General features: G+C 39.0%; 1 protein-coding gene across 1 annotated transcript; it reads left to right on the top strand.

Annotated features, from left to right (window-relative positions):
• Window positions 1-6,745: 6,745 nt before the first annotated feature.
• On the top strand, window positions 6,746-11,784 carry LOC139638468 (glycine receptor subunit beta-like; the record flags this gene model as incomplete). Its single annotated transcript, XM_071512608.1, has 4 exons — window positions 6,746-6,870; window positions 7,640-7,746; window positions 10,202-10,269; window positions 11,558-11,784. Coding segments are annotated over exons 1-4 (527 nt in total), but the record flags the coding sequence as incomplete, so codon positions are not given.
• Window positions 11,785-12,098: the final 314 nt, after the last annotated feature.

The raw sequence follows: 12,098 nt of genomic DNA on the forward strand, positions 1-12,098 counted from the left end.
ACTTTCTTCAAATGCAGCTTCCAGTTTCAGTTTACATCAAAAAAAAAAAAGACATAAAGTTTGTGGATAATACAATACAACATTTTTATTTTGTATTGTGTTATCCACAAACTAAATACCCCAAAGGTATCCTTCATAGCAGTGAAGTGAACTGTGAAGTCTTGAGCTATTTCACATAGGTTAGTCACATAGTTCTCCTTTGCTGTATGTGAAGCAGAGCAGCCTTTTTGACCATTTAGTCTTGACTCACTTGACTCACTGAATCTTGAGTCACTGTGCTCCGCAGGTACATTTTGTCTTCTTAATGCTGAAAAATTCCTCCCAGCTTTTTGTGCTCAATGTTTTTTTTTTTATTTCATGATCTCATAATTTCAAATAACTATTGATATTCTCATACACCATTTAGTTTAGCCCAGCTAGATTCAATGCCTCCCATCTTCTTTGTTTATCTTGGCGAAAACACCCAGAACAATGCATGCAGCACAGTCACACATAGCCTATAGACAAAGACAAACACACACATACACAGACACACACCCTCAAATTCACCCATGTTAATACACAAACATGCCTGTGCATATAGTTTGTGTTTATTTGGGTTCAATTTTAATACTCTTATTCAATAAATTGTGTGTTGAGTCTAAAAGGGTCTTGTGTCGGTATTACATAATGCATGAATGAACCAACCTCTGCTGTTAAAGACCTCACCATATCCTTCAACCCTTAGTTAAATAATATTATTAATTTTGTGTTAACTAAAGGTATAATGTTGTAGTTTAATTAAGATTAATTAATAAAATTACAATTTCAGTAATAATTATTTAATAATTAGTTGAGATCCCAAATTGATAGTTAACATTATGAGACTGTTAACAGAAGTATTTATCTTATCACTTGTGCTGCCTTATAAAAAATAATTCTTCATTATCAGTGCCACTGTGTGTAAAGACCCCATATTCCTTACATTACAGTAACATTACCCACATAGGAGAACATCCCCTACATTCATAATGTCCATGAGTAAGAGGAATCTTAGTGACTTTAGTATATTTAACTAGCAAATCTGGGCTGTTTGCATATCCGCCAGTGCTTCTGATTTGAGAGTACTCACAAATGTGTTTGCTGTGATGGAGCTCCTGAATTTCATGGTTGCCTCTTTGTGTGCGTTGGACCTTTCATGCGTTTCAAATGTGCTTGTGGCATGTTTCCAATTGTTGAAGCCATCGGAGACAAATGCTTTCTCTGTACGTTTTGAGAAGTTCTTCAGCGGGAGTCTTTCTGCCATTCTGCAGGGGTGACAGAAGGCTTTTTTCGTGCTCTGCATCCCACTCTAGCCATGGGTATTTTGTAAACTAGGCGAATCTAAATGGCCATCTACTGGCCCCAAATTTTTGGCTTTCATACATACAGGCAAAATAAGAGATGTGGGGTATGGCTTTTCTGTATGCAGACAAATACACCTGTAAGAAAATTTCTATTGGTGACTTTTTAAACTTGGAGTATCTTGCTCTTACCGTGAAATGTAAATCTGTGCTGTTATATCTTGCTGTGTATCGTCCACCCAAGAAGGGTTTCCTTGATGAATTTGCTGACTGATTTTGATTATGTCGTCACTCTGGATTTTAATATCCACATGGATAATCCCGCTGACCCCTCTGGGATAGGCTTTCGTAGTATTCTAGACAACTTTGATTTCCAACAACATGTATGCCAACCAAACTATAAACATTTTTATTTTTTTTTATTCGATTTCAGATCACTGTAAACCTGGTCCCAGAGATCTTGAATCCAGTCAGTATCGTAAAGGCTCTATTTATGCTCCCTTTACGTATGAAAATAAATACGTCAGTTTCAAACGATGTAACCGTCACTGTCCACGTACTTCCAAGCGTCCTTTACGTTGGCATGGATGTTAAGCAATACATCCACTAGAGGGCAGAGTTCCGCCACTATTTAAATGTCTTCGTCGTGTCTCTCTGGTCTCGCTTGAACTATTGGCTACACTGCCCCCACGATTTCCGGTGGTACTGCAGTGGTACTGCTCCGTTTCGTCCGTATCCGTAAGCTTTCAGAAGACGTGCACAAATACGGACGAAATGAACGCAGAGTACAGACAAAAGGCTCCATCCTTATCCGTATACGTATTTAACGCTGAGCATAATTGAGCCTTAATGCTGCCGCAGCCAATACTTTTATCAATATCTTCCCTAGGTTGGCACTGCCCATTACTTCATCATGCGATAATCTGGTGTATCAACCTTAGAACAAGGGAAGCAATAGAAACAAAGGACAAACCTATGTTTGTGCATCAGTGTTGGGGGTAACGCGTTACAAAGTAATGCATTACTGTAATCACATTAGATTTGTCTGTAACACAGTAATGTAATGCGTTACGGTTCCTAAATTCAGTAATCACATTACAGTTACTAATCAAACAATTATGTCGTTACTTGAATTTCAACACAGCAACGCCATCTAGTGCCTCCAGCCTCTCCACGGGCAGCCTGGGCAGTCTTGTGCTGACTCCGAGGAGGAACAGGTTGTCTGACAAACGATTTGAGAGACTCCTCCTCATGAGGTATAATCACTGCGTTAGTGATAAACACGTCAAATAAGCTGGACTAGTCTGCTATAAAGCCATGGTTTATATCGAGTGAGTTTGTTTGAGTGTGTTTGGCCTGTTAAATGCAGTTCATATGCCATTTAAACGTGTTTTTTTCCTTTTAAGTCTGTCATATCTAATGGTGTTAGGAAGGCCAGTCTCTTATATTATTTTATTTATTGATATTTTATTTTGAGGCAATTAATATTTGTACAAGGTGGTGTTAGGAAGGCCAACCTCTTTTATATTGTTTTATATATTGATATAGTTTTATTTTTAGGCAGTTATAGCCTACTGCCAGTGCCGCCTTGTTCTGCTAGGCATGCAATTGAGCCTTGTTCTCACCACGACATTTTTCTGTGAAGTGCTCTTTGGGCTGGTTTTCACCAACTTTGCTGTCAGCTTTGTGGTATTAAAGATCATAAAAGAAAGATCTTGTGTATGTCCTCCTTATTAGGAAAGGGATTTGTGCTGATATGTGGGCATATGTAAGGTTTAACGTTATATTGTTAACTGGCAATTACGTGACAATGCATCTCAGGCGATGTTGCGGAGTAACGCAAAAGTAATGTAACGAGTAGTTTGGCGAATTACTTTCTACAGGGAGTAAATAAGTAAAGTAATGCATTACTTTTTTTTTTTAAGTAACGAGTAATGTGTAATACATTACTTTTTTTGAGTAACGACCCCAACACTGGTGTGCATATAACAATGAGCTCAAACATGGCAACATCAATACCTCAAGAATTCTTTTGGGCTTCTACATTTAATGAGTTTGCAACTAAATTCAGTGATAAAATAACCAATACCAGGGGTAACACTGGGAAAGCTAACTGTAGTATCAACCCTGATTACCTCCTTTCACCTAGGTTTACTCGAGGGGATGGAAACTTTTAAAATAACTGACTCCTCTGAGCTTCTTGAAGTTGCGGGGCAGCTTAAATCTGACTTGATCTGACTCTGGATGAGCACTGATGCAAGAATGCTATCTGTGCTCGTATTACTGGACTTAAGTGCAGCCTTTGTCAACCACAACATTCCCATGGAAAGAAACTGGTTTGGTTTGGTTTGGACCTGAGTGGAAAAATTACTATACTATAAGTCTGAGAATGTTGATATTTTATATTCAGGCAGGCATGGTACTCTCGGTGAGGAAGAATTTGTGGGAGCAGCTTTTAGTGCGGATCTAGGACGAGCTACACCGCACACTAGCGTGATTTGAGCTGCTTTTGGCAATCCACAGATTTAAGTAACACTGGCCACTCTGTGGAGTTTGTTTGACTTGGTTGCTAGGCAACTGCAGGATGTGGATGGGGTGAGTTAACAGTCACAACTCGCAGCTTTGACAGAGTGCTTTGCCTCTCTGGGTCTGTCTGATTCTTTGTTGATGTCTATGTCACGCAGTTCCAGTCAGTCAACATGGTACAAATGTAAAGAACATTCTTAAAAGACAAAAGCGGTAGAAGACCACAACAATAGATTGGTCAAACCAGTTATACTGTTGGTCTGAGATTATTTTCTCCTTTTTCATTCCCTTCATGTTTGTTTATCTTGTATATTGTTTGATATGGTCTAACCACCCAATGTAAAAAAAAAAAAAAAGGATTCATAAAAATTTGGTCACAAAAAAAAAACTTTTGGCCTGAGAGGGGATGGTGACCAGGGGGCGTTTACCCCTTTTGGGGCTAAGGTTACACCTCTATCATTAGATGATCTCCTTAGTGAATTCGGACATATTTTGTATCTTCTGAACAGATATGATTTTGAGAGTAGTTTCCCTAAAACCGTCATAATTTATACTATCAAATGACACCAAGAATGGTATACTTATGGAGTGGGTCCATTCAGGAATGCTTCACCTTGTGGTATTTAACTAACATTAGTGGAATTATTTGACCGATAACTGTGTTGCAGTGCTTCAGTGCATTGTATTGAACTGAATTGAATTGAACTGAATTGAACTGAACACACACGCATGGATCTGTACAGAATCTGTGCTTGTTTATTGTGTGGAGGTGGGAGAACGAGAGAGAAGTGAGGGGGTCAGGGTGTTTGAAGCAGGAGAAAGAGGAGCCAAGCCTGTTTATGCTACAGTGTTTATACATGTTTTCATCATTGGAGTTCGATCAGTCCGCCTAGTATTTGTTCACTAAATTAAGTCAATTAGGGAAGACATGTCTTTAGATTATTGTGTGACCCTGCCTGAACTTCAGTGTACCCGCTATATGGAAAAAATTACGTTAATCGGTTAGCCTTCATGCCCCTTCGTTCCCCACCCCCAAAGTGGCCAGACATTACATATCCCCATATATACACCTACTTGATCGAACCAGGTTAGTAAAAGTAAATGCTTCATTATTTCGGTTTTGATGGCATCATCCTGTTTCCCTATGCTGCTAACTTGAATGAGTGACTCCATTGCCCAAGCCAGTGATTCTCAAACTTTTCCGTATCAAGGACTGCTAATTTAGTCCAAATTAGGGCCACGAACCTCCATTTGATGAGATTTTGTCTCTCAGACCCAAATCTGAGAATATGTTTTTTTGTTAGATATGATTTTGTCCAGAATTCCATGACTATCTGTATTGTAGGTAGAGAGATAACAGTGAAACTATGATCAAAACAGTCATTCTTCTGCATTCTCTAATTGTGTTAACTTCTTGTAAATGAAATAATGCTAATGTTTAACAATTCATCAGTTTGCTGGGGACCCGCTGGAACCACCTCAAGGACCCCTGGTGGTCCCCCATGTTGAGAACCACTAGTCCAAGCAGCCACCCACTCAATAGCTAGATGGCAAGCTAGCAGTAAGTTGCTAATGTTTCTGAGAACTGGAGATTGGGATTTTTACACTTGTTGGAGGTGCGCTCCATAACACAGCAACTTTGTTTCTAAATCTGTTTAAACAATGTGGTATGGTCTCAAAGCTCACTAACTCACATACTAGACTCTTCAACTCTTCAACTATACTCTTCAATTTGAACGATTGTCTTCTGTCATATTGCTTGAACGTACAGCAGCTAGCTAGAATCTGAACCAAATTATGCCTGTCCAGCTGATTCACAGCGTCTCGCAAGGCTTTATTGCTACACCCACTTGCAAAGCTACATCAAATTTCCGGAAAATGATCATATCTAAACCCATCCTCGAGTTTGACGACAGGGAGGTACCTCAAGCATCCACTGGCTTCTCCCCTTTCCAGCTCCTATGGCTATCCATATGCAGGTCACTGGACATTCTAAAGGAGGTCTGGGAGGAACGGAAGCAGCAGCAGTATTGTAGTGTCCTCTCGAATGTCTTGAAAATGCGAGACAAGCTCGAGCACTAGCAAGAGCTAGCCAACAGTTACCTTGCCTGTGCCCAGCAGCATCAGAAGGAGAGCCATGACTAGGCTTCTCAGAGAGCCAGAAAGTTCTCCTACTGCTGCCAACGTCAGAGTCTGGTCTCTTGGCCAAGTCACAATGCATCATTTCACTAATGAAATGAAACATAATACTTCCATGGTGTGTTAAAGTGGTGTCTGATGGCTTCCAATAGAACGTCAATAACCATGACACATTGCGTGAGCTTAGAATTATAAGGTTCTATCTGCCTTCAGGATAGTTCTGAGATATTGAGCTTCAAAGTTTTCAGCATCCATTGAGTTAAATGGAGATGGGTCCTTTTGTTTTAGAAATTACAGACTCAAAAATCATTATTTTCAAAAAATAACACCACACATGTCAACAGGCACTCATAGAATACGTTCATACGTTCATGCGTTCAACTCAGTTTTGACAAAAAGGTCAGATAGAACCTTATAATACCAAGGTCACGGCTGATGGGGTCCTGGTGGTCATCTAGTGATCTCTGATGGTTTGTAAGAGAACACAACATGCTGTAATGGATTCCATCAGATATACCAATACAAACCATTCCATTCCATCAGAGAACATTACAATTCCCAACAAAACCATTAAAGCTATTAGAAAATGTAATGTGAGTAAAAGATCATTTTGCCCCCCGTAATTTCAAAGCGGGATGACAGTTGCCTGAGTTGCCTGATTTTTAGGCGCCATGACTGCTGTGGTAAGGCCAATGTTTAACTCTGTGTTATAGGAACCTTGTGGTAAGGCCAATGTTTAACTCTGTGTTATAGGCACCATGGTTGCTGTGGTAAGGCCAGTGTTCTCGCTGCTGTTGCTGCTGTGTTGTTGGGATTTGACCGGAGCCACAAAGGGAAAATCCACAAAGAAAGGAAAGAAGGGCAAGCAAGTCGTCTGTCCATCGTAAGTCACATAACTATATGTTCGAAATCTATATAATATATAATAGTTTTTTTGTTAACATCTAATTAGGAATAGTTCATGTTCTTGGTCATTAACAGTACAATAACTAAAGGGTAAGTTAGTCCAGTTAACAAAAAATGTATTACACAGTAACGTGGCAGCATTATTTGGTCTTAAATTATGTTATTGTCTAACTTATAATTAGGAATAGTTCATACGTTGTTAGGGATCTGTAACATGAAGGGTTACCTTGTATTTCATACAAATGTGCAAGTATATACACAGGGCTCCAACTGGTCATGGAATCTCTGATATTCGACAGATGTATTCCAGACAGAGGAAGTCATGGAATTTGATACATAGTCTTTTAAAGTCATATGTTTTTTACAAATGTACCAGAACGTGTTTGATCTGTTTGTTTTTAACATCTAGTTTCACAGAGATTCATTGGACTAACAATTATTGTTGTCCACAGCAGTAATTTCTCCTCCTATCAGTTTATACTGCTATACTGCTATCATTCTGAAGTGTTGGCTAAATGGTATAATTGCTGTTGTTTGTTGAGTTTTTGAATTGAGTTTAAAATTTTCTTCTCTAAAATTATCTTTTTAATCTTCTTGCACTGTCTTTTTAAATGTGATTATAATGCACTTTCACCTATGTCTTTATTTTTCTTTTATTTATGCAAAGCACTTTAAATTGCCGTTGTGCATGAAATGTGCTATATAAATAAACTTGCCTTGCCTTGCCTAATAACATCTTTTAACAGCCAGCTATCCCCAGAAGATTTGGCCCAGGTTCCTGCTAACTCCACCTCCAACATCTTGAACCGTTTGATGGTCAGTTATGACCCAAGAATAAGGCCTAACTTCAAAGGTAAGAATACAAAAAAACTATGAAAAACTAAGAAAATTATGATATAATTTATGACGGGTGGTGTCCACATCCAACCTATATTTAGGCCAGGTACTGGATAAAAGTGTCATGAAAAGTGGTTCAAAAAAGTATTGTTGCAGTAGCTGCATATCAGTTTTACTTTTTGACCCTAAGCTCTTTCTCAGGCAAAAGAAGAGCTCTAAACCAGTGTGTGGACTATCCTTTTTTTGTAGACTGTCTTTCAGTGTATGTAACAGACTACACATTTTACCAATTCCTGTCCAAATGGCCGGGAAAAAATTTCCCAAGAGTCATGTGCACCGTCTTTTCCCTACAAGGTTCATCTCACTAAACCTCTCTGTGATGATGATTGCACAGTAAGGACAGTGGAGATGATTCTGCCATTTCAGAGAGTCAAAGAGTTAAACAGGCAAAAATCCCCCCAAATATTAGCAAACTGAAATCCTTTACCCTTGAGCGATTTAAAAAAAATAAAATAAAATAAAAGATGACCTTCACAGCAAAGAGAATAAGCAGACCCTGTGTCTGTGTGGGGGAGCAGGAATTTGTGTGAACAAGACGGATCCACTACTGGTTAAAAGTTAACCCAGCAATGTTATATATCCCATTGGTTAAAGAGCCCATTGAGGCTGATGTCAACTTCCAACTCAAGTAAGAAGATGAAATGGAATCAAAATGCTCCAGCATGTTGCTACTACCACAAAATCATAGCAAAATAATTATTCAGTAGCAAAACGGCAGAAGGTAGAAGGTGAGAGAAAGTGAGGGAGAGAGAAAGAAAGAGGAAGAGAAAGAAAAGATGCAATGCAGAAACAGGAGAGAGGAACAATAACAAAAGAGAAACAGGAAGCGAGGCAAAGAGAGAAAAGGGAGAACAGGAGGAGAGAGTGTGGTTGATTTGCTCTGAGGAGCTTCAAGCTACAACCAGATGTCCTTCACCTCTCTCAAACACACACACACACACACACTCACACCAGACCAGCATCTATGCAGCTACTGCAGCAGTAACAACACACACACACATACACACCACCACCTCAAGGTGTGTTTAATTCCAATCCAGATGTCAAAAGGAAAATAGAAAAGGAAAGGGAAAAAAGAAACTGATTACTGATTCCTTTGAGCACGTTTCCACATAAAAATGGATGTGTGTTCTTTCAACATGTGATATTTTCTGAAACGTTCTCCACCCGTTCGTACTATACCAACACATGGCCAGCCCAGGGAGGCAGGGATTGGCATGTGACCTCCAAAAATGGAAACCAAGCGTCAGGGCACAGTACTGTTGAAATGCTGTTCTTAGTAAATTTAAACTTGTTATTACTCATAAGAAACGTAGCTTAAACTTCAGCTCTATTAAGGATCTAAAACTGTTGGTCTGAAACTGCTTGTCTAAAACTGTGGTGGTTCTCTGCGGCTACAGTTCGATGTTTCTCGCGAGGAGAGAGGAAAAAGATTTGTGTTCGTGCTGTTGTTGATCATTGCCATGTGATGGCGCCAAAGCAAATGCACGCATATCACACATTTTGCAATCTCGGAACCCATCGTCTATCGGTCTGGCGACGATTAGATTCCGGTGGAGCCAGCGGACGTCCGGGCCAAGACTTCCTCTTCCGTGCGCCGGTCATCGTTTACGGTCCGATTAGCAACTTGAGACGTGAGAATGGAGTTGGAGTTGAGAGACGAGGTCTACGACCGGATTGTTTCACAAGTTTTCTAGGTCCAGACGACATTTCGGCTAATCTCTAAAAACAGATATCTGCATATGAGACGTCGCCAGCATAATCCAAGTCTCCGGAAGCCAACCGATCCTAAATTGACTTGAAAACACTGACATTTACACCATTATTTATCTGAAATCGCCACTCTAGCTTTTGATAGGAAAAAAATGCTCACGTTTGCGTGCACCCGAGATATCAGAATGAGGAGAACTACATGTGTAACTCTTACTCGAATTAGCAGAAACAAGACTTCCGGTTTGGCCGTTTAGCCTTCAAAATAAAAGCGCAAGATTTTAAATAGGTAGAAATACTGCTTTAAACCAATTTTGGTTTGGTTTGTATTTAATCGGCAAATTCAATAAGTGAGCACTCATATTAATGTTGCAAATGAATATGCCCATCCACCACCCTGGCCACAACGCCCTTAATATTTATCGCACTATTTCAATGTCAGACTTGCTGTTTATAGTCATGTTTCAGTCACGTAAGCCCCACCTCCTGTTTCACTTGATTCATGTATCATACGAAATTACGGTGCATTACTTTTCGTAACCATTACTACAAGCTTGATATGAGAACAGTCTGGTTCTTTACATACAAAAGTAAACTTACTCTGTTTAGTTTCCATATCTGCTAGCATCACAGTTAGTGTGTGCTTGTGCCTGTGCCTATGTCTGTGTGTATGTGTATGTGTGTGTATATGTGTGTTTCAGGTATCCCAGTCGAGTCCAGAGTCAACATATTCATTAACAGCTTTGGATCCATCCAGGAGACCACTATGGTGACACACACACACACACACAGCCACACATGATTGTACACATTTATTTTATAATCTTTTATCATTTACTTTGCCATGTTGATTTTTGACTGTAATAGAGTTTCGTTAAAAGCTTCATGTCTATAAATCTAATTTGTAAAAAGCGATTGCTTTGGCCCAATTTTCACAACAGAGTTTCATTGTGCAAAACCAAACTGACTTGCCAGAATGTTACCTCAGTGCAAAGTGCACAACTAAAAATCACAAGTTCACCCTCTGCATATAAGTAGAATATTACAATGCTTATATGACTAGTGCAGATCACTAAATCAACACATGTATTTTAAATCATGTCTTCTTACTTCCAATGACACTGCCCCAGATAGCAGCACTGCAATATAATTTGATTTTTTTTTTTCTTTTTGGCATTATTATTTTAAAATTCAGCACTCACTAAAATTCAAGAAGGAATATATTCAATGTTGTGATGCTAGGATAAACCTTTTGCATGATGTCCTACCTCATTTGACACAGGTATTGCATTAAATACGGATTTTACATTAAAGTCACAATGAAACCGCATTTTAAGAGCATCTTGCTTCCTTAATGATGTATTTCCAGCTGAAACAGGATATTGGGGCAGGACATAACATGGCGAGGGAAAGTGTAAACCAATGGGATATAATTTAGGGAGATTGTTCAAGAATCTGTGATGGTTTTATTAGTTGGAATTTTTATGTACATCTCCTGGTTTTCCAGGAAGTTAAAGTAATGTAAAAATAATAAATACATTTTTGTCTTTTTTTTCCGCATAAGTTGTCAAATAGGTATATGGTATGATAGTTTGAATGAGCTAAAAAGGCACAAATGTCATTTTTTATTTCAGTGCGACTGTTTTGCATAGAAACTGTTGTGTAAATTGAGTCAAAGTAATCGTAAAAAACTACGCAATGTTTGATTTGTTAGTTTCCTCTATCACACCGTGTAATTTTTTTAGTATTTTACAAGTGCTTTACAAATAAAATTATTAGTCGCAGTAGTAGTAGTACTAGTAGTAGTGGTAGTAGCAAGAGTAGTAATAGTAGTAGCAGCAGCAGTAATAGTAGTAGCAACAGTAATTGCAATAGTAGCAGTAGTAAGAGTAGTACTGTTAGCAGAAGTAGCACTAGTAGTATCAGCAGTAGTGGTTGTGGTAGTAATAGCATTAGCAGTAGTAGTAGCAGCAGTAGCAATAGCAATAGCCTCAGTAGTAGTAGAAATAGCAGTTATAGCAGTAGCAGTACTAGTAGTATTTTCGCTCTCTCTGCAGGACTACAGGATCAATATATTTCTTCGTCAGAGGTGGAACGACCCTCGTCTTCGTCTTCCTACTGATTTTAAGAGTGAAGCACTGACCGTTGATCCCAAGATGTTTCAGTGTTTGTGGAAACCAGACCTTTTCTTTGCCAACGAGAAAAATGCCAACTTCCACGATGTCACGCAGGACAATATCCTGCTGTTCATCTTCAGGAATGGAGATGTCTTGATCAGTATGAGGTAGCCTACACACACACACACACACACACACATATATTTGTGTTTTATTACAACAGATGAATTTCACACTCGCTGTTGTGATTTCAAAAAGTTGGCTGGCCTTCTTTAACAATGAGAAGGGAAATGCATTGCATTATATTTAGCCTATCTATAAGGCTCCGTGTACTAGACATTTCTACTGTTTTTTAAATCCAGTAATTATGCTACCTGGTGACAGGACTGGTTAGTTTAGTTATTTTGTTGGTTTCTGCAAAGCATTTTGACTCCTTGGTGATTTTAAAGCTGCACTAAGTGATTTTCCAACCACTAGAGAG

Source organism: Centroberyx affinis, unplaced genomic scaffold (assembly GCF_046629955.1).
Source record: "Centroberyx affinis isolate AG114_WGS23_722 - 3 ecotype Tasmania unplaced genomic scaffold, CSIRO-AGI_Caff_v1 ptg006381l_1, whole genome shotgun sequence".
NCBI lineage: Eukaryota > Metazoa > Chordata > Actinopteri > Beryciformes > Berycidae > Centroberyx > Centroberyx affinis.